This window comes from Manis pentadactyla, chromosome 4 (assembly GCF_030020395.1).
Source record: "Manis pentadactyla isolate mManPen7 chromosome 4, mManPen7.hap1, whole genome shotgun sequence".
NCBI classification, from domain to species: Eukaryota; Metazoa; Chordata; class Mammalia; order Pholidota; family Manidae; genus Manis; species Manis pentadactyla.
Genome location: NC_080022.1, coordinates 119,933,039 through 119,955,275, shown reverse-complemented (window position 1 = coordinate 119,955,275; position 22,237 = coordinate 119,933,039). Strand labels below are relative to the sequence as shown.

General features: G+C 49.2%; 2 protein-coding genes across 10 annotated transcripts in view; one reads left to right on the top strand and one right to left on the bottom strand.

The window, feature by feature from the left end:
• SHMT1 (serine hydroxymethyltransferase 1) overlaps positions 1 to 3,933 on the top strand; it is a 34,750-nt gene extending 30,817 nt beyond the window's left edge. For 4 of the 7 annotated variants that reach the window (XM_036894007.2, XM_057500788.1, XM_036894004.2 and 1 more), the window contains 3 exons: positions 1,790 to 1,906; positions 2,474 to 2,602; positions 2,922 to 3,933. In XM_036894007.2, the coding sequence (XP_036749902.1) occupies positions 1,790 to 1,906; positions 2,474 to 2,602; positions 2,922 to 3,094 (419 nt within the window). In that variant the 3' untranslated portion in view covers positions 3,095 to 3,933. The remainder of the gene's footprint in view (positions 1 to 1,789; positions 1,907 to 2,473; positions 2,603 to 2,921) is intronic. The other 3 variants (XM_057500789.1, XM_036894006.2, XM_036894005.2) reach the window with 1 other exon arrangement.
• On the bottom strand, positions 3,751 to 22,152 carry SMCR8 (SMCR8-C9orf72 complex subunit). Of its 3 annotated transcripts, XM_036893994.2 has the most exons (3): positions 19,546 to 22,152; positions 19,214 to 19,300; positions 14,545 to 15,023 (listed from the first exon to the last, which is right to left on the bottom strand). In XM_036893994.2, the coding sequence occupies exons 1-3, from the start codon at positions 21,580 to 21,582 to the stop codon at positions 14,766 to 14,768; spliced, it is 2,382 nt and encodes a 793-aa protein (XP_036749889.2). In that variant the 5' UTR covers positions 21,583 to 22,152; the 3' UTR covers positions 14,545 to 14,765. The 3 variants fall into 3 exon arrangements, with proteins under 3 accessions (XP_036749888.2, XP_036749889.2, XP_036749890.2); XM_036893993.2 differs by having other exon boundaries at positions 3,751 to 15,023; positions 19,214 to 22,152; XM_036893995.2 differs by lacking the exon at positions 19,214 to 19,300.
• Between the last annotated feature and the right edge of the window lie 85 nt (positions 22,153 to 22,237).

Below are 22,237 nucleotides of genomic sequence, written 5' to 3'. Positions count from 1 at the left end.
GGCAGCTTTATTTGCCCACTCACAAGGCTTCGTGTATGTTGGCAGTGGGGTGGTTTGGGAGGTGAGTCCTGGTATCCTTGGACTCCCTGCCTGAAGGGCCCCCACCCATAAGATGGCGAACCTCCTGCTTCTCTTCTGGGTCCTCGGTTCCCGCGAGCGCCACCTGAAGCCCAATCACCCCTCGCCCCCCTAATCCCAGCACCTAGCCAATAGCCACCAGCCCCGTAGAAGTGACACCTCAATCAGCTCATGGCCCTTCCTATATAACCCAGCACCTTTCCCTAATAAAGCGGAATTCTCCGGTGAATTGCTGCTGTGTGTCGCTCCTTTCCTTTCACTGCCCACTGCCCTTTGGAGGGTTTACGGGCCCGGGATGAGGAGTTCCCCCACCACACCCCTAGACTTTGTGTTGGTGGGCAGAGCTGGGGCAAATCCACCTTCTCCCAAGTCCTGGGACACCTGCTTCCCATGTCACTTCACTTCCTTTCTTTCCTCTCTCCTTCATCCTCCGCATCTGCCAGTAAGAAAGTCCCAAGTTGTGGACTGGTCCCTTAGGCCTTTTTTTCAAACTTGTATTTGCACACGATCCTGCAGGCACCCCATTAAGGTTCTAACTCTGCAGGTCTGGGTTGGTGTCTGTGTCCGACCAGCTCCCAGGTGACACTGGTCTGGGAACCACATTTGGCATCCAAGGAGTTAGGCCTCACAGCAGCCCTGCACTGCCCGCAGCCCCCCAGGGAGGCTCAGGAGCAGAGCCTCTGCTTTGCAGGCCCACCCTCACCTAGTTCCCTCTGCTCCGCACCCACGATGCAGCAGCCGAAGCAGCTCATGAGGACACAGTGATCACAGCAGCCAGAGCTCACGAGCACCTGCTTTGTGCCTGGAGGTGGCAAAGTACCTTACTTAGACCTCACAACAGCCTTAGGAATTACTGGTCTGACTTTACAGATGGCATCTGGGGTTCCAAAGTGTCGAGCTGCCTAAAGCCATAGAGCCAGTAAGTCTGGGGGTGGGCTGTGACTTAAGCTCTGGGCTGTGGGGTCCACAGCTAAGTGTTGGGTTTTGTCCACAGCTAAGTGTTGAGTTACTTCACCCGCATCTTTGAAGTTGTTGCCCAAGTCAGGGACCCGGGATTAATGAGAGTTCAAAATGGGAAGATCAGGTGCTTGGAGACTCCTGGGTGGCTTTGGGCCAGATCCAGAAAGTCCTTGTAAGCTTGATATTCTTATGACTTTGATAACACTGGCCAACCCCATGGGGTTAGGGATAAAATGTGCCACAGGCCAGCAGTGTCTGACACTCTGACACCTGACGTGTGCTTGGCGAATGGAGTAGTTACCCAACCTCTACTGTAGATCGAACCGCCTGCTACTCTGGTGCTACCTTAGAGGGAGCCTTGGAGATGGACTTCAATGACATGTGGGAGATTGCCAAGTGGTTTTTTCAAGAAAACAAGCCACAAATGGCACTGATCAAGCGGACAAGCTTCCAGGTCTTGCTCCAGTACCTGGCGTGTTGGGCCATGGCAGCCTCTGGCTGCTGCCCCGCAGCCTCACAGCCCTCCTCTCCACCACTGCATCCCATTTAAACTATTCTGCGCCTTCTTTCAGACTCCTAGGCTCTTGGGTATCTTTTCCTTAGGTGATTAAAAGCCTTCCGGACAAGGAGTGTGCACCTTCCTTATCCCATTTGCTGTAGCCTCCATCCCCACCCTCGTTTCTTAGGAAGAGATTCCTTCACTGGACAGGAATCGGCCTTCTGCATCCCTACATGTCCAACTTGTTTCCAGGTGGTTCTGACAACCATTTAATCCTCGTGGATCTCCGATCCAAAGGCACTGATGGTGGCAGAGCTGAGAAGGTGCTAGAAGCCTGTTCTATTGCCTGCAACAAGAACACCTGCCCAGGTGAGTTTCCTCCCTGGTCTTCTCTTCCATACCTCCCCCATTTGCATCTCTTCTGGCCAAAGTTAGAGCTAATGGTAATTTGATTCTGGAGACAGCTATTGAGTGATTTGGGGGGACAGACAGACCACGTGGGATGGGAGCAAAACCCTGGCTCCCTCCCACCTGCTCCTTGTGATGCAGCTGCAACCCCACCAGGGACAGAGGGAGAGGCAGAGGGGAAGTGAGTGCTCTGAGGTGCTAAGGCATTTGGATGAGGGAAGCAGGGTCCTCTGGAAAACAGGCTGGATTTCTCAGCGGGTTGTAAATGTAACCTGGGCAACGCATCTCTTCCCCGACAGATGCTAGCCCCACTTTTGGGAGTGGGCCTGTCACAGAAGGCAACTTTCTCAGCATTTAAAATAGAGCTGCCAAAGAGGCAGCTGCCTCCTGTGTCTTTGCTCCACCTCTGGCATGGGACCCAGCTGTCAGGAGCTATATGGAGCCACCATCAGCAGGCCAGCTGTTTGCCCAAGTGCCCCTTTAACATGCACAGCAGTCAGCGCTGAGTGCAGTATCGCCCCGAGACAGACCCTCTTTATCTTGAAGGTGACAGAAGTGCACTGCAGCCCAGTGGACTGCGTCTGGGGACCCCTGCACTGACATCCCGAGGACTTTTGGAAAAAGACTTCCAAAAAGTAGCCCAGTTTGTTCACAGAGGTAAGGATAAAGGTGTGGGTGTTTGCGGCATTGGACTGTGTGCATGGAGCTTCCAACTGTGACCGAGCACTGAGACCCAGTCACTGAAGGACACTTCTGTGTCATGGCCAAGTGCTGGGGACAGGAGACAGCAAAAATCACTTTAGCAAATCATCTGGTCTGAGAAGCTTATAAACGTGTCCTGTCCAAGGAGGGGTGCATTTGATCACTTCTGAGGTGAACATCAATACCAACAGCTGTCATGCCCCCAGCTGCTGGCAGCATTTTGGCAGCAGGGCCTCGGTGAGCCCAGAGCCAACTCTCCTTTCTGTTGGCACAGGGATAGAACTGACTCTACAGATCCAGAACGACGTTGGTGTCAAGGCCACCCTGAAGGAGTTTAAGGAGAAAGTAGCAGGAGGTGAGAAGCACCAAGAGGCCGTGAGGGCCCTCAGGGAGGAAGTGGAGAGCTTTGCGTCTCTCTTCCCTCTGCCCGGCCTGCCTGACTTTTAGAAGGGCTATCAGCTCACACCCGCCCCAGTGCACCCACTCCAGGAGGGGAGCGCCGGACTGCCCAGGACCCAGTGCCCTTCTGAGGAGAGACAGAAGAGATGCCCCAAATGAGGTCTGACCTGGTCAGCTACATTGTGCTCCCTGAGGGAGTTTCTTTTTGGATTTTTCTCATATTCACAAATCATAATTGTGTTAGTAATTCTTGAGTTATCGAGGAGTTAAATTTGATCCTCATTTTCTCACAGCTATAGATGTAGCTATTTTCGGAAAATGAAATACCATTTAACCTTAATTCATTTAGACAGTGGTGTAAGGCAAACTATTGGAAAGGTTCTAGTAAATTTACTCAGCCTTCTCTTAGAACTACTGGGCTTCCAGACTCACTGCCCATTCTAGGTATTTTGTTACCAAAGGGATGCCAAAGAACTGAATTATGCCCATTGCAGCTGGAAAGGGAATTATCCTGAAGCTTCTGCTATGTGTCTTCAAACAGAATTGTAAGTTAGACAAGTCTATACAAGGCGGCACCCAGGATGTGGGAGGGTCCCCCTCGGGTGGCGGGAGAGCCTTGGCAGCTCAGTCCCGTCCCACAGGGGCTCTCCTGCCCTACATGACAGATCCAGCTCCCTCCTGGAATCAGGAAACCAAATTTCCCCTTCACAAAGAAACTTTATTTTTCACAAAGCTGAAGTGCAAAACATAGGTGACTGTTTTTAATAAGCACAAATTTTTAACCACAGAATGTCTACAAGAATTAGAGCTTTAAAAAATACAACCAATTTTTGTATTTCAAAAATATCCGAACTCAAATAAATTAATTTCTTAAAAAGTATACTTCATACTATTTGTTTGGCATTTTCTCTGGTTAAACCCCAGTGCAGCTGCCTCTAGGAGCTGCTGTCACGCACATGTCCACCGTTCTCGCCGTCAGCCATTGTAACAATGACCGTAGCTCATGTGGTGGTAGGACTCACATTCACACACAGGGACAGAGGAACATGCAGTAACAAAACAGCTTTCCAAAAGATAACTAACATGAATTCCTCACAGACTATGCCTTTCACTGCAACCTTAAAGGTAGCATTTATTTTAACCCGATCAGCCAGTGTTAGCCATCCTGGGCTCCTACCTGGAAGGTGCCCTTGGGATTGAACACCTGGTGGCATTTACTCCAGCAGGAGTGGGGTCTCCACCTCACTGCCTTCCATTTGGGAGCTATTCTGCCAAAAGTCTTACATTCAGGGGCTTGAATCCTCTCCAACTGAGGAAAAAGGAAAATCTCTAAAAGCCCTGTTTTAGCCTCCACTTAGGAGCTGAATAGTCACTCCCAGGAAGCCAGGGCCCCATACCAGCAGGTTAATTCACTGCCAGGTGCTCATTCCAGCCCCCTCTCCACCCCCACTTCCTCCTTCCTATGGCCATAGCTAGACCTTAATAGACAGGGCCAGATTAGGTCAGTGATCTACGGAGAGAAGGGCTCAAACCTTATCAGCTGAAACTGGCTGTGCTTCCAGCCAGCAGTAGGAATCTGGTGCTTTTTCCCTTTGGCAGCTGTTAATACCATATACCTTTGAAAGGTTCATTCCAGTTTTATCACTTTCTACCACAGTATTGGGCAAAGGCCAGAAAGCTGGCTGGTTTGCTTCCAGTACCAAGGCACTTTCTTCTGAACTTTCTAGGGAGACAGGAAGTAAAACCTGATTGCTGGCTTGGGGGATCAGTTCCTCTGAAGGCCATCCAAACCTGCCCAGCGGTGCATCCCCCACCAGCTGAGCAGACTCATGGGCAGCTGGCCTGCCATGCAGCATCAGGCCTGGGCGTGGGGCATGCAGCCAGCCCTGGCACAAGTGGGTGGGCAGTTTGCATGCAAGATCACCAAGACCACTCCTAGCTTCCAGAAACACGTCACTGAAGTGCAGTGACCCTGGTGCTTTGGGTAGAATCTACTGGCCTTCCTAGGATTTTGAAATGGGATTTACTGTTTGTTTGGGATTGAAATCTACTATACTTTGAATATAGCAACAAGGAAGTTAAAAGGTAGATGGAAAATGACAGGTGAGCTATTACGGTTCACTTCCAAATTCTGGTGCAATGTGTAACTGCAGCCATTGCAGAAAATTATGGCAAAGTCCCAACTTCTAAACCCAAAGACCCCACTGGAGGAGCACAGTCCCTAGGGGAATGGTGAGGCAGAGGACAGCACACTGACCAGAGCGCCCCAAGCACTACGAAGCCTTTGCTCATGTCTAAGCAGGGCTTCTGGAAGTCACCACTGTGTAACTGCCAGTCTGGTCAGGTTTCCTAGCCCAACTGCTTTAAGGGGCTGGGGTGATGGAGAAAACCTCAGGTGTTTTACTGCCCAGCCTTGAAAGTGATGGGCCTGAAAAAGTAGTAAGGGGCACTGATACCTCTATTTTCTGGAAAGTGTTTTTAAAAATGTTTTATTGACCAGGTGGAGAAAGACAAGTATCAAATGGTTTCACTCATCTGTGGAGTGTAAGAACAAAGAAAAAACTGTAGGAGCAAAACAGCAGCAGACTCACAGAACCCAAGAATGGACTAACAGTTACCAAAGGGAAAGGGACCGGGGAGGACGGGTGGGAAGGGAGGGAGAAGGGGGAAGAAGAAAGGGGGCCTTACGATTAGCATGCATAATGCAGGGGGCATGGGGAAGGCTGTACAGCACAGAGAGGACAGGTAGTGATTCTACAGCATCTTACTACGCTGATGGACAGTGACTGCAATGGGGTATGTGGGGGAACTTGGTGAAGGGGGGAGTCTAGTAAACATAATGTTCCTCATGTAACTGTAGATCAATGATACCAAAAAAAAATGTTTTAGTGAAGTTTATTGACTTATTACTAGAGAAAAACCTAAAATGAAAACTCTTGAAGAGATTCGCCTCACTGCAGAGGGCTCCCCACCATTAAGATTTACAGACATGACTTCTCATAGGTTCCCACTCTCCAAAGGGGTAGGGGGTGGGGGGCAGCCTCTCAGGCTCAGCAACTGGCTCTGCCCAGAGTGGCTCAGTCCTAGTACCACTGTAAGATCCCTTTGAAAAGAAACATACTTGGCATCAAGCAGTCCTTTAAAATTGCCACACTGAAAAGTCAGATTTTAACCAAAATTTAAATCCTGGAGTTTAACCACTAGTTCAGTGAAGCCAACTTTACTTCTTCATGAAGAAATGACTCAAGTGACATGCTCCCCATTGCCCTTCCTGTGATGGGCCCCACGGGACAGCTGTTCTGCTCACCCCCTCCTGGTCTCTGGCTGGGAGGCCAGGGGCCCTGAGCTGACCTTGAGGCAGAGCTTCTGAGCAAACACCCCCCCCCCCCAGGTATGCCTACCTCTGACAATGGTAAGGCGTGGCTTTGGCTTCCAGAAGTCCAAGTGTGACGGACCTGCCCTTATCAGTGTTAACACAGGTTGGTGTGGAACAGGAACAGGAATAGCAGCGCTGTGCCAGAATCACGCATCCCTGTCCCTGGGACCCCACAGACCTTTCCTCCCTTGGAGATCAAATGTCCTAAGGTCATGTTCCTGGAGGCATAAGTAGACAGCAGTTAGCCAGCCACTAGAGTTAGAAACTAGAGTTAGAACACAAGCAGCATCTTGAACACGAGGGAGGGGAGCTCACAGAAGAAACAGGCTTCCGTGCAGCGCCCCCCACATGCAGAGACACACTTCACATTTAAAACTGGCCGAGACATCCTGGTGACTCTTCTGTGTGTCAACACGTCCAGCAGGTACAGGTACAAAGGAAACCCATGAGTGCAGGCACCATCCATCACAAAAGGCTCCCCATCACAGCCTCAGAAGCAAAGTCATACCTCTTGATGCAAATGGGGACTCTGGCCGGACAACAACTGCTAGAAGCCAACACGCCATATCCTTGTGCAGAGGACCTGCCCAAGGGAGGGACCACAGGAGTGGTCACAAAACCTCCTAGGTCGGCAGGGCTTTCTGCCTCCCGTGCCTGACCTCAAAGGTGTGCCACAAAGCTGATGGGTAGACCAGGTCTCAACAGCAGGACCCCAACTAAATGGAACATGGTGCTGATAGGTGCACGTACATGTGTGCTTAGGAGGAACCACTTCTTGCTTGCTTGGGCCTGTTTTATCACAATTTTCTTGGAACAAAATTAAAATCAGTAATACTAAGTCATCTTACTTAGGGGAAAGAACAGCCATAACAAAAATACATTAAAAATCTTCAAGGTTGCAAAACAGAGGGAGGATTAAGGATGGCGGCATGAGAGGAGAGACAGAAGTTCCTCCTAAAACTGTATACAAATAGAAAATATAGTTGGTGCAACTAATCCTGAGAAAGCAACAGGAAAGAGGACAGAGTCAGACTGCACACACCTCCAGAAAAGAGCAGACCTCACTGAACGGGTTAACGTACCAGAGCTGTGGCTCTGCAGGACCTGAGCCCTTCCACCACCCCAGCTCACCGGTGGAAGAGAAACGGAGCAGGGAGGGAGTGGAGGCCTGGGACTGGTGAATACCTAGCTCCGGAGATCTGCTCTGGGAACACAAACCTACATTTCATGGTGCTTTCATGAGACTCACATGATTACGGGACTGGAAAGCTAATACAGGTAGAATTCCTGGAGAGATTGAAATTCCAGCTGCTTGTGGAAAGCAGGGATCCAAATCTGGCTGCTCTGGGACAAAAGCTTATACCTGTGTGCTCAACCCACTGGCTCAGGCAAGCACAGCAGCTGGGAAGCAGGAAACAGCTCTTTCCTCCCCTCAGGCACCAATACTGCTCCCCTGCTACCACCGACATTGCTTCAGGGGCTGAGCAGCTCCAGAGTAGAGCTTCTGGACACTAGAGGACGCCATATACAAATATGAAACGTCAAAGGAAACTGGTCCAGAGTAAAATTAATATAACTCCAGAGAAAGATTTAAATGACATGGACCTTATGACTCTTCCTAAAAGGGAGTTCAAAATAAAAATCATCAACATGCGAATGGAGGTACGGAAAGATATCCAAGAACTCAGGAATGAATGCCGGTCAGAGATCCAATTGTTGAAGAGCACAATGGAGGGTATTAAAAGCAGGTTGGATATGGTGGAGGAGACGATAAATCAAATAGAAACTAGAGAAGAGGAATACAAAGAAGCTGAGGCACAGAGAGAAAAAAAGGATCTCTAAGAATGAAAGAATATTGAGAGAACTGTGTGACCAATCCAAACGGAACAATATTCGCATTACAGGGATACCAGAAGAAGAAGAGAGAGAGAAGGGATAGAAACTGTCTTTGAGGAGGTAGTTGCTGCAAACTTCCCCAGTCTGGAGAAGGAGATATTCTCTCAGCCATGGAGATCCACAGATCTCCCAACACAAGGGACCCACGGAAGACAACACCAAGACATACAGTAATTAAAATGGGAAAGATCAAGGATAAGGACAGACTATTAAAAGCGCCAGAGAGAGAAATAAGATCATATACAAAGGAAAGCCCATCAGGCTAACATCAGATTTCGCAGCAGAAACCTTACAGGCCAGATGGCAATGGCATGATGTGTTTAATGCAATGAAGCAGAAGGGCCTGGAACCAAGATTACTTTATCTGGTGAAATTATGATTTAAATTTGAAGGAGGGATTAAACAATTTCCAGATAAGCAAAAGCTGAGAGAATTTACCTCCCACAAACCATCTCTACAGTCTATTTTGGGGGGACTGCTATAGATGGAAGTGTTCCTGAGGTTTAATAGCTGTCACCAGAGGAAATAAAACCACAGTAAAGAAAGTAGAACAGCTAATTACTAAGCAAATGCAAAATTAAATTAACTATCCCCAAAGTCAATCAAGGGATAGACAAAGAATACAGAATATGATACCTAATATATAAAGAGTGGAGGAGGAAGAAAAAGGAGGAGAAAAAGAAAAGAACCTTTAGATTGTGTTTGTAACAGCATCCTAAGTGAGTTAAGTTAGACTCTTAGATAGTAAGGAAATTAACCTTGAACCTTTGGTAACCACGAATCTAAAGCCTGTAATGGCAATAAGTACATACCTATTGATTATCACCCTAAATGTAAATGGATTGAATGCACCAATCAAAAGACATAGAGTGACTGAATGGATAAAAAAACACGACCCATCTATATGCTGCTTGCAAGAGACTCACTTTAAACCCAAAGACATACACAGACTAAAAGTGAAGGGATGGAAAAAGATATTTCATGTAACTAACAGAAAAAAGCAGGAGTTGCAGTACTTATATCAGACAAAATAGACTTCAAAACACAGAAAGTAACAAGAGACAAAAAAGGACATTACATAATGATAAAGGGTCAATCCAACAAGAAGATATAACCATTATAAATATCTATGCTCCCAACACAGGAGCAACCACATATGTGAAACAAATACTATCAGAATTAAAGCAGGAAATAGAATGCAATGCATTCATTCTAGGAGACTTCAACACTCCACTCACTCCAAAGGACAGATCAACCAGACAGAAGATAAGTAAGGAGACAGAGGCACAGAACAACACAATAGAACAGATGGACCTAATGGACATCTACAGAACTCTCCACCCAAAAGCAAGAGAATACACATTCTCAAGAATAAATCATTATTGGCCACAAAAAGAGCCTACGTAAATTCAAAAAGATTGAAATTGTACCAACCAGTTTCTCAGACCACAAAGGTATGAAACTAGAAATAAATTAAGCAAAGAAAATGAAAAATCCCACAAACACATGGAGGCTTCACAACATGCTCCTAAATAACCAATTGATCAATGACCAAATAAAAACAGAGATCAAGCAATAAATGGAGACAAATGACAACAATAATTCAACACTGCAAAATCTGTGGGATGCAGCAAAGGCCGTGCTAAGAGGAAAGTATATTGCAATACAGGCTGACCTCAAGAAAGAATAACAATCCCATATGAGCAGTCTAAACTCACAATTAATGAAACTAGAAAAAGAACAACAAATGAGGCCCAAAGTCAGTAGAAGGAGGGACATAATAAAGATTAGAGCAGAAATAAATGAAATTGAGAAGAATAAAACAATAGAAAGAATCAATGAAAGCAAGAGCTGGTTCTTCGAGAAAATAAACAAAATAGATAAACCCCTAGCCAGACTTACCAAGAAAAAAAGAGAGTCTACACAAATAAACAGAATCAGAAATGAGAAAGGAAAAATCACTAAGGACATCATAGAAACACAAAGAATTCTTAGAGAATACTATGAAAAATTATATGCTAACAGACTGGATAACCTAGAAGAAATGGACAACTTTCTAGAAAAATACAACCTTCCAAAGCTGACCAAGGAAGAAACAGAAAATCTGAACAGACCAATTACCAACAATGAAATTGAACTGGTAATCAAAAACCTACCTAAGAACAAAATGCCTGGACCAGATGGCTTCACCGCTGAATTTTATCAAACATTTAGTGAAGACTTAATACCCATTCTCCTTAAGGTTTTCCAAAAAATAGAAGAGGAGGGAATACTTCCAAACTCATTCTATGAGGCCAGCATCACTCTAATATCAAAACCAGGCAAAAACACCACAAAAAAAGAAAATTACAGACCAATATCCCTGATGAACATAGATACAAAAATACTCAACAACATATAAGCAAACCGAATTCAAAAATACATCAAAAAGATCATCCATCATGATCAAGTAGGATTTATTCCAGGGATGCAAGGATGGTACAACATTCGAAAATCCATCAACATCATCCACCACATCAACAAAAAGGACAAAACCAACATGATCATCTCCATAGACGCTGAAAAAGCATTTGACAAAATTCAACATCCATTCATGATAAAAACTCTCAACAAAATGGGAATAGAGGGCAAGTACCTCAACATAATATAGGCCATATATGACAAACCCACAGCCAACATTATACTTAACAGCGAGAAGTTGAAAGCTTTTCCTTTAAGATTGGGAACAAGACAAGGATGCCCACTCTTCCCACTTCTATTCAACATAGTACTCGAGGGCCTAGCCACAGCAATCAGACAACACAAAGAAATAAAAGGCATCCAGATTGGCAAGGAAGAAGTTAAACTGTCCCTGTTTGCAGATAACATGATATTGTACATAAAAAACCCTAAGAAATCCACTCCAAAACTACTAGATCTCTAATATCTGAATTCAGCAAAGGTGCAGGACACAAAATTAATACACAGAAATCTGTTGCTTTCCTATACACTAACAATGAACTAGCAGAGAGAAATCAGGAAAACAATTCCATTCACAATTGCATCAAAAAGAATAAAATACCTAGGAATCAACCTAACCAAGGAAGTGAAAGACCTATACTCTGAAAACTAGAAGACACTCATGAGAGAAATTAAAGAAGATACCAATAAATGGAAACACATCCCATGCTCATGGATAGGAAGAATTAATGCTGTCAAAATGGCCATCCTACCTAAAGCAATCTATAGATTCAAAGCAATTCCTATTAAAATACCAACAGCATTGTTCAACGAACTAAAGAAAATCATCCTAAAATTCATATGGAACCACAAAAGACCTCGAATAGCCAAAGCAATCCTGAGAAGGAAGAATAAAGCAAGGGGAATTACGCTCCCCAACTTCAAGCTCTACTACAAAGCCACAGTAATCAAGACAATTTGGTACTGGCACAAGAACAGACCCATAGACCAATGGAACAGACTAGAGAGCCCTGATATAAACCCAACCAGATATGGCCAATTAATATGATAAAGGAGCTGTGGACATACAATGGGGAAATGACAAATGACAGTCTCTTCAACAGCTGGTGTTGGCAAAACTGGACAGCAACATGCAAGAGAATGAACTGGATTATTGTTTAACCCCATACACAAAAGTAAAATCGAAATGGATTAAAGACTTGAATGTAAGTCATGAAACCATAAAACTCTTAGAAGACAACAGGCAACATCTCCTGAATATAAGCATGAGAACTTCTTCCTGAACCCATCTCCTTGAGAAAGGGAAACAAAAGCAAAAATGAACTCATGGGACTACATCAAACTAAAAAGTTTTTGTACAGCAAAGGATATCATCAACAAAACAAAAAGGCATCCTACAATATGGGAGAATATATTGGTAAATGACATATCCGACAAGGGGTTAACATCCAAAATATATAAAGAACCTACACACCTCAACACCCAAAAAGCAAATAACCCGATTAACAAATGGGCAGAGGATATGAAGAGACTGTTCTCCAAAGAAGAAATACAGATGGCCAACAGACACATGAAAAGATGCTCTACATCACTAATCATCAGGGAAATTCAAATTAAAACCACAATTAGATATCATCTCACACAAGGAGGGTTGGCCAGCATCGAAAAGACTAAGAACAACAAATGTTGGCGAGGATGCAGAGAAAGGGGGACCCTCCTACACTGATGGTGGGAATGTAAGCTAGTTCAACCATTGTGGAAAGCAATATGGAGGTTCCTCAAATAACTAGCAATAGAAATACCGTTTGACCCTGGAATCCCACACCTTGGAATATACCCAAAGAATACAACTTCTCAGATTCAAAAAGACATATGCACCCCTATGTTTATCGCAGCACTTTTTACAATAGCCATGATATGGAAGGAACCTAAGTGTCCATCAGTAGATGAATGGATAAAGAAGATGTGGTACATATATACAATGGAATACTATCCAGCCATAAGAAAGAAAGAAATCGTGCCATTTGTAACAACATGGATGGAGCTGGAGGACATTATGCTCAGTGAAATAAGCCAGGCGTAGAAAGACAAATGCCAAATGATTGCCCTCATTTGTGGAGTATAACAATGAAGCAAAACTGAAGGAACAAAATAGCAGCAGGCTCGGAGACTCCAAGAATGAACCATGGGTTACCAAAGGGGAGGGATGTGGGAGGGCGGGCAGGGAAGAAGAAGGGGACTGAGGGGTATTATGTTTAGTACACATGGTGTGGGGGATCACGGAGAGAACAGTGTATCACAGAGAAGGCACATATTGGATCTCTGGCAACTTGATGCACTGACAGACAGTGACTGCATTGGGGTATGGGTGGGGACCTGATAATATGGGTAAATGTAGTAAACACATTGTTTTTCACGTGAAACTTTCATAAGAGTGTATATCGATCATACCTTAATAAAAAATTTTAAAAAAAATCTTCAAGGTTGCAAGAAGCCCTCTATTTGCATGCCAGTGGCAAGTGTGGAAGGAGCCTCAGATCATAGTGGGTGAATGAGGGGTGCAGGAATGATGGATCCTCTCCTTACGTGAAGGGGGTACTCAGTGGGGGAGCATACTTAGGGAGACTCATGGAGGGAAAGGAACATTCTTAGGGGAACTAGGAGTGGGAGTTAGGTGAGGAGACAGGGTGGGAAGTGAGTAGTGGTGAGGTGTGCACATTCCAGGCTGCACAGCCTCTGAGGCAGCCACAGCAGGAGGCCTTCCTCCTCCTAGAAGGGACCCTCCCACACCCTATCATCAGCTGGGTGCCCACCCAGATGAGCCAACCGAACAGAGCTCAGACGCCCACAGACCTGCGAGAGGTAGCGAAGTGGTTACAAAGGTTTGCCGTGGTGGAGGATGGGGTATGACCTCTGCCGAGCTCCTGCATGTCTGCAGACCTTCCCCAGGAGGACAGAGCTGATGGGCTGGGCCCCACAGTCTGCTGGCACTTCGCTTGCACAGTGGTGATGGGCTTGTGGCACCCTAGCCCTGCCCATCTCCCAGGCTCTCCACCTCTGAAAGCAGTTCTCAGAACTGGAGACTAGTGATGACTTCAGTCACTCCTGCTAACCGAGGAAGTGAGTCCCCAGAGCCATCCAAGGGTAGGGACGCATGGCCAGGATGGGCTGCTTGCTCTCCCTGCAGCTGTGGGGCCTGGTGATCATGTGCTTTCCACTCCAGCCACAGCTGAGCTTCTTTCCCACCTTCTCACTCCTTCAGGGACCCCTGGGGATGACAGGCCATAGAGGCCAAGGATGGGCCAGTTAGGGTCTGAATGGGGCAAAGGATGTTCTGTGGTACTGTTTTCCAACCAGTCACTCCAGTTAACAGGCTGCTTCTTTTGATTCTGCCAGTCGAGTGCTTGGCAGAGCTGAATGTGGCCAGCATGCTCCCCCCAGCCAGACTTTACCCTCACGCCCCTCATCTCATCACCCATTGAGGGACTGGTGGTTTTCTTCTGCCCCGGCTACCAGTCCTCAGGAAGCCAAGTGACCCACTCCCGACCCCAGGGCACTCCTCCCCAGGAAGCTAAGAGCCCTGTTACTGTCCTTACAGACGTCCTCAGCGAGAGCCAGGCCAACCCCTGCCCAAATCCAGCTCACAAGCTGCCTGGAGCCACAGCTGCTACCTTGGTTTCCTTCCCACCGACGACACCAGAAGTCTGAACAGCTCAGAGGACTGCTGGTCATGCCAATCCCTCCCCTCCCTGTACCCTGAGTCACAGGCCTTGGTCACAGTGGCTGGGACCTCAGATTTTGTACAAAAAGCTGCGCACATAGTCAAACCTGAGTGTGGGGTGGCTGGTTCCAGGAGACTCCTGCGTATAGTGCAGCTTCAGCAGCTCAGCCAGGTACTGGACAACTTTAACATCTTCACTCACCAGACCCAGGCTCAGCTTCAGGAAGCTTGCCTGGCGGCTGGTAACCAGTCCGTCTGTCTCCCTGTCATGGGCAGGCAGGTGCAGGTGGTGGCAGAAAGCGTAGAGGAAGGCCTTGGAGCAGAGCTGGGTGAGCATGCTCTGGACATGCAGGTAGTAGGTGCTGCCCCGCCTGATCTGAGTGCGGTGGTCTGCCAGCCGGGGCACAAGGGTGCCTCTGTAGAGGGGACAGCGCAGGGTTTTGTTGTCCAGGTCCAGGACGCTCACATAGCGGCTGTAGCGGCCCAGGGCATGGAGGGTGCCAGCACTGGCAGGGGACGCCACTCTGAAACACACAGGCCCAGGTCAGTAGGAAGGGCAAGGGAAAAGACTACGGAGGAAAAGCTTGGAGAGGGCCTTCCTGTTTTCAGGCCAACACTCACTGGCTATGTCTGGAAACCAAACATCATCATCATCATCCAAGGGCTCCTCGCCATCCTCACCACCAAGTTCAAGTGCCCTGGTGTGGCCCACAGGCCCTGCATGACCTGTGACTTCCCGGGTGACTCCCCCTTGCAGCCATGCCAAGCTTTCGGGAAGGCCTCAAGGTCAGGGCCCTGTTTGCCCAGCCTGGAATACTCTTGCCTCCCTATTGTACTTGGCTTATACATTCAAACCTTACCCAGCCATCTCCCATCTCCTCCTCTGCTCCTCTTTCTTGCCCTGTGACCTCTGAGCCTCCCCTGTAAGACAGAGAGAACAGTTCCTACCTCATGGGGTCACTGCAGACAGACGGAGTTGTGCTTAGGGAGTGCCCGGCCCTCAGATCAGCCTAGCCCTGGCCAGTGTGGTGACCGGTCTCTCCTGCTCGACAGCAGCTTCTGCTGGCCCAGAACTGTATCCGATATGACTCCTGCCCACACTGCCCAGTACCAGGCACACACATCAGAGGCAGGCGGGCAGGGTTTGTTCAGTGAGGAAAGGAGGATGGAGTGGTCAGTCTCAGTAAGTGGCTCCTTAAAACCCTTAGTCCTCTTTCTCAGAAAGGCCAGGGCTGCACTGCAGTCTGGCAAATGGCTGGCTGACTAGAGATTTCACAGACTGACTCGTCTCTGAAATTTAGGGCTTGTGTTACACTGAAGATGTTGTGTAAAAAGGACTGACAGTTACTTGGGACCAAGGTAACATCCTAACATTTTTTTCCTTCCTGGGCATGGTTATCTCTTTGTATAGTTAATAGCCAGTAACTGTGTATCTACTATTTACCAGGCAGTGATCTGAGGGCTATGCAGGCAATAAATGAGCCTGGTCTGACTGGGAAGAAAAGACACATACAGCACACTGAGTGAAGGGTGGCATGGGCTCAGCACCCACAGGAGAGGCCCGGGGCCAGGAAGGTCCTGTAGGAGTGGCCTCCAAATTGGGCCTTGCCAGCAGGCCTTGCATCCTGAGACCCAGGATGAGCAGTGGGCTCTGGGAGCTGCGGAAGGTATTCCAGACCACAGCAGGAGCAGGGTCAGTGGCAGGAAAGCAGAGAGCCAGCCTCACAGGCCTTGCATCCTGAGACCCAGGAGAGCAGTGGGCTCTGGACCGCATCCCAGGGAGGCCAGGCCACAGGCGGGCCAAGTGCCTCTTCGAGTTTGGGATGTCCCAGCCCTAAGGCTCTGCCCCAGCAGCATGGCCAGGCCTTGCCCCAGCAGCATGGCCAGGCCTCACCCCATCTTCCTGCCTTCCACTCCCACTAAACGCCCTCGCTTCAGGCCCAGCCCCACCCTGGGGCAGCCCTGACACCCGCGACGGTGACACCACTCTTAGAAGATGCTGCTCCTTCTAACTCCTCCTCCTCATCAAAGTCTCTCGTCAGGAGGCCAGACAACATGGGAAGAGGCTCCAGGGCCTCACACTCTCCTATTAACCTTTCCTTCTGCTCCGCACAGTGGCCACCTGAAGGCCCACTCACGGATTTGTTTGACAAGCTTTGCTGGATGAATAAGGAGGTAATGAGTCCGCAACAACACAGCTAGTAATGCAGCACCGGGACCCGAGCTCACACTCCCACTGCCTCCCTAACTGCCAGAGACTGCAACTCCCGGCTTTCCACCTCAGGACACTTTCATATCGTATCTTTGTATCTGCTCCTCGCCTCCCAGGACAACTCAGGTGGAGCAAATCTAGTCTCCACTCCGTTTCTGGCCCCTCAGCAGACCCTTCTGTGTCTTGTCCCCTAGGGAACAAGGCCCTCATACCTCATGCCGGAGCAGGACCTTCTGGAGGTAATGTTCCCAGTTCCCAACACCTGTGTATGTTCAGGAGGTTTGAGGAGAGTAGCAGGACAAGTAGTCAGGCACTGTCCTATTTGGAATTCTTTGCAAAGGTCTCAAACATCCCTTGCTCAGTTAGGATGGGCTTCTTGCCCTCTTGGAGGGATGCTGAAAGGCTTTGAGGTCTGGCTGGTGAGGGCCACTCAGCCCCGCTACCCTGGCCTGCGTTCCTGAAGCCTCTCCACACCCCTGCCAGGGTACTGGAGGAGCGCTCACACTCAAGAACACACCAGGGGCAACAGGCCCTCCCGTATCTGCCCTCACACGCAGGTCTGGTCAGCTATCTACAGGTGGAAACAGCCTCAGAGAGGTCAGGCTGACAGAGTGGGGACAGGGCTGGGCTGGACTGAGGGGCCTCCACAGAGGCCGTGCTCACCCAGCCACAGGATGCGCCATGGCTGACTCACCCTCTAGTCCTGGCACTGAGCAGCCCTCAATCAATATTTGGCAAATGATCAGTGATCCAACCCAGGAACACGCCTTGTGTGGAGGAGTGCCCTGCCCAGGTGCCCACTGTGATGAACAGTGGTAGGGCTGGCCCAGGCAGGACTCGGACCACCTCACACACACCCTCACCCCCACTCCAGGGTGCCAAATCATTGCCCAGCTGCCAGTGCCCTTTCCTGCACCCAGACAGAAGCAATCAATCATGGCAGGCTTTCCAGTGCAGCACAGCCTGGGCCTTAGGCTCCTTCTCAACACGGCATGCCAGTCAGGGGCCCAGGTGAGGGGTGCTGCCGTGAGATGAAGCCCTTCTGCTATTCCAGCGCACTCTAAGGGATGCTAGGGGGAGCCTCAGGAGGGGCGACACCGTCCTGAGCCTGGTCCTGGGGAAGCCAGCTCATCCCAATAGACAGATGTGTATATTAAGAGTCCCCACCTTTTGAGGTAAGCAAGTGAAAGGTCAAAGGTTGGGGCAAGGGGAGTCGGAGAACAGATGTGTGCATGTGAGGGATACTCAGCTACCATTCTACTGAGACCAGTAGCAAAACACAATCCCTGACTGGCCCTTCCCTTCCCAGGACAGACTGGTTAAACTCTAGAGCAGGAGTGGCATCAGCAGAGGGACAGGAGGAGCAAAGCCTGCAAGGGCACCTGGTGCGGTCATCCACCTCCCCAAGCCTCAACTCCTGCATCCCTAAGCAAGAGCTGGACTGGTGGTTTCCTCCAATACCTACAGAACAGGCCTCGTCCGGGTGTCTCAGGCATGTCACACCAAGTTCCATGTCCTCACTCTTCCCCCACACTGGCAATCCCACCCTCTGGGCCACTCAAGGCAAAGATCCTGGACCTTCTCCAGGTAGGTAGGTAGGTCTCTCTCACTTCCCACGTGTCACTGTATTGCTCCCTCTGTGAACTTAGAACACATGATGCTTCCACTGTTGAACTCTCATGCCCTGTATGGCAGGTTCTGGTCACCTGTCTGCCTCCTCTCCTGGAATCCTTCCAGAGCAGTGGCCTTGCTCAGATAACTCTAGATGGCGGCCCTGCAACTGCCAGTATGGCCAGTGAGTCAAGTCGTGAAGTGGAAGAGGACTTGCTTGAATCCCATTACCATGACCCCAGGAAAAGCCTACTGCAGTAAGGGTGAGAGGTCCAGGTGACTTCCCTAAGGCCAAACACAACAGACTCGGGAGACAGAGGCCTTACTGCTATCAGGAACCTACGTAGAGGGAGTCAGAAAATTAGAACACAGTTGCTGAATGCAGAGTGGAAGAAACTCCTTTTGCCCTTCCAATATGGTGTGGCAACCAGAGCCTTTTCTCAGAAGTGAATCTCTCTTTAGTCATTTACACCACAGTATAAATTTCAGAATCAGCAAAGACCAGAGATCTAGAAGTTCCCAAACCTTGCTGTACACCAGATAAATTCCATGTCTTACCCCAGACCAACTGAATCATAATTTCTAAGGGTGGTGCCCAGGAATCTGTGATTTGAAATTTTCTCAAATAATTCTTTACCCACCAGGTTGCAGACCACAGTTGGCAACCACTTAGAAACTGCAACACCCTCAGGTGATCGACAAGAAACCAGAAGGTCAGAGAAAGGCAATGATTTGACAGAAGGAACAGTGAGTTGGTAGGCCCACTCTGAAGCCAGGTCTCCTGATTCTGGGTCCACCACGCGAACTTACTGACCTCACCCAGAGGGATGTACATTAGAAGCCTCATCTTGAACTGGACAGGGCCCTTCCCCACCACCGGTAACCAGTTACCTCTGCAGGCCAATAAGCTTCCACTTCTGAAAATCCGTAATGTGCAAAGGGGAGGAGGCCCAGTGTTTCACGGGTTTGGCGTAACGGCTACAGTTTGGGACAAAGATGGAGAGCGCTGTCACGAGCTTCCTGACTATGGACTCGTCCTCCCCCAGGACCACGAGTGTCCTCCCGCTAAGCAGGGAGTAGATGGCTGGGTGGGCAAAGGGGTACTGGCGGATGAATTTTAAGGCATTCTGGCCAGCCCTCTTTTTATGTTTCTCGGAAGAGGGGCCAGCAGAATGAGTAGACAAGGGAGTCTTGTCCGAGCTGGTGGAGGCTACACTGCTCACATAGCTGGTGGTGTCTGAGTTGTTGTCCAGGCTGGTCTTACTGACATCTCGGTTGGCCAGCAGGTGGCTCGGGTCTAGTTCGTAAGCATAAGCGGGGAAGCCTTCAGAACTATTGTCTCTGGAAGAAGGGTGGGCGCTTTCCACTGCAAAGTCCACATGGAACCCCTGGTCCTTCTGCCTGTAGCGCTGCAGAGGGATGCTCACCACTCCATCCTCGTCAAAGAACGTGTGGGCTGGAATGGAGAGTGGCACCTGCAGACTGTCACTCTCCTTCCCAATGCAGCAGGAGGAGTCTGTTTGGGGTGGGGTATTTTCTAAGCTGCCCTCCTCCATTTCACCCAGCTCCAGTGAGCTGACGCTTGCCTGGAAGTGAATGGCTCCCTCACTATCATCTGCATATGATTCTTCTTCGTTAATGGCACTTGGGTAGCTGGCCTTAAAGTCATCAGGGATGAGGGCCTCAGAGGGGCAGGTGCTGAGGACTTCAATACTGTCCTCACTGATTGTCCTGTGGCTGACGGCTTTGCTCCGGACCACCTGGGGGCTCAACGGCACGGTAAGACTGGCCTGGCTGTCAGACTTGGATAGCACAGAGGTGGACTTCTCCGTGCCTAAAACTTCTATGCTTTCACCACTGCTAATACTCCCTTTCATATCCATATCCAGGTAGTCCACGTTTTCCTGGGGGTCAAAACTGCTCAATTCTGTCACCTCTACTTCCTTGCACTCCTCCTCTCCAAGTTCCTGCTCCATCTTGATTACCACAGACTCTACACTGGACTTGTAAGAGCCAAAGCTGATTAACACTTGAGGAATTGGACATTGTTCCAGAGACCTGGATGGTGGCCTGCCCTGACTGGGCTTAGTAGGTATGCTCTCTTGTTTTTCTACCACCCTGTCATCAACCTCCACAAAGTCTTCAAAGAGGAAGTTTGTTACGTACTGTTGCTTTAGGAGTGCTCTGTCAATCTGGCTGGTAAGGAGGTAGCACAGATCTCCTCTGAACATGTGCTCAATGTGGCTGAGCTGAGCCAGGGTCTGGGTGAAATACTCAGTGTCACAGAGCTCTTCCAGGGTTTTCAATTTCTTGTCAAAACACTTGGCAGACTTCGCTTTAATGAGTTTTGGGGTGTAGGCAGGTCTGCAGGTGTAAAGGTCAGTGTCAGCACATTCATCAGGGTTAGAGGTAGTGGCTGCCTGGTCAGCCTGATCCTGAGTGGGCTCCATCTCCCCAGAACACAAATTAGACCCTTTCAGCTTCCTGTGAGGGTATGAACGGATCTGCTTCAGGAGATCTTGATGTTCAATGATGGATTTCTCTACACTAGCAAGTTCGTTGGCTTTCTCAATTGCCTGAGAAGAGTAAAAGCCTTTGTCATTGGCTTTCTTCTGGATCTCAGTTTCAGTGTGCAGCACTGTCCTGGTGTAATCCAAGTCTTTCAGTTTTTTTTCAAGTTCCCCAGCAAATGCCTTCCTGTTGCCTGTCTTCAAGCATTCAGAAGCTTTAGAAAATTCAGCTGAAAGCTCCTGGAACTGCTGCATGATTTTGTGCTGGTCGGCGGAGATATAAGCCATGCAAAAGGGCCTCACGAAGCCACGGGCCTCCAGGTCGTATAGGGTAAGGTGGTGCACGTACGCAAAGGCTCCCTCCTTGGAGTCTCCCAGTACCACCTTAGAATCCTCCACGAAGTTCAGCTTCGGGTAGGAAGAACCAGGGGGATGGCCCACGAAGGAGGCCTGGTAATCCACAGACATGATCCGCAAGGAGAAGTAATTGAGATCAAAGGTACCAAAAACTTTGGCATCATTGGGGATAGTCAGCAATGGCTGCGGGCCCACCTGCTCGGAGAACTCGGAAATAAGGATGAAGTCCCGGGAGAACTTGGCCCCGGACAGTTTGGACCATGGGTTGGCCCCTTGGCTGGCGAAGGGTAAGAGAGGCACCGAGTACTCCTCCGGCAGGGCCGGCTCATTGTAAGGCTCCTCCTCGTACTCTTCCTCTTTAGTGAAGGCCACAACGTCAGGGGCGCTGATCATATTTCCAGATATATGAAGAGAACATTGAGAGGAAGTGGGAAAGAACGCGTGGAAGCCGGCCTCTGGAGGATGAAGCAAACTCCTTGCTATCTTCTTTGCGCCGTCAAACGTAGAATACTTTTAATACACCAGTGGAACTCCCACAGCCCCCTCAGAGGTGTAGCTCCTCCAGGGCCCACGGAAGCCTCATGTACTCCGCAGGTGCATAAGACCTGGGAGGCCGGTTGTCCTGCTCCTCCTCCTCCTCCTCGGGTGAGCGCGGCCAGCGCAGGGGGCCTGCAGCGAGGTCACCGGCACTTCCCCGGAACCCACTGTGACAGCAACAGCCCCAGCCCTGAACCGGTACCTAACGCAGGGATACGGCCCGCCGCCGGGACCAGACGCGCGCTGCCGCCCCCAGGCCTGAGAGCAGAAACCGTCGCGACTCTTCGGACGCCACAACGCAGAGCAAGCTACCGCGGTTCTGCCATTTCGGAATCACATGACTCGTGGGGCTGGCGCCGCGCGACCCGGAAGCGTTCGCACAGCCCTCGGAGCACGATTCTGAGCGAGCGAGAGGCTTGAAGGGGACCGCAGAGTGGCCTCGCCCAAGGACGAAAGGTTCAGCCAACCACTGTCAGGAAGGAAAGGAAGTGGAGCGGCCGAATGGGAACTT

Coding starts and splice junctions, on each gene's coding strand:
- SMCR8 (XM_036893993.2), bottom strand. CDS start 21,582: ATGATCAGCGCCCCTGACGTTGTGGCCTTCACTAAAGAGGAAGAGTAC. Junction 15,024..19,213: donor AAGCTTATTGGCCTGCAGAG/GTAACTGGTTAC, acceptor TGTGTGTTTCAG/AGTGGCGTCCCCTGCCAGTG.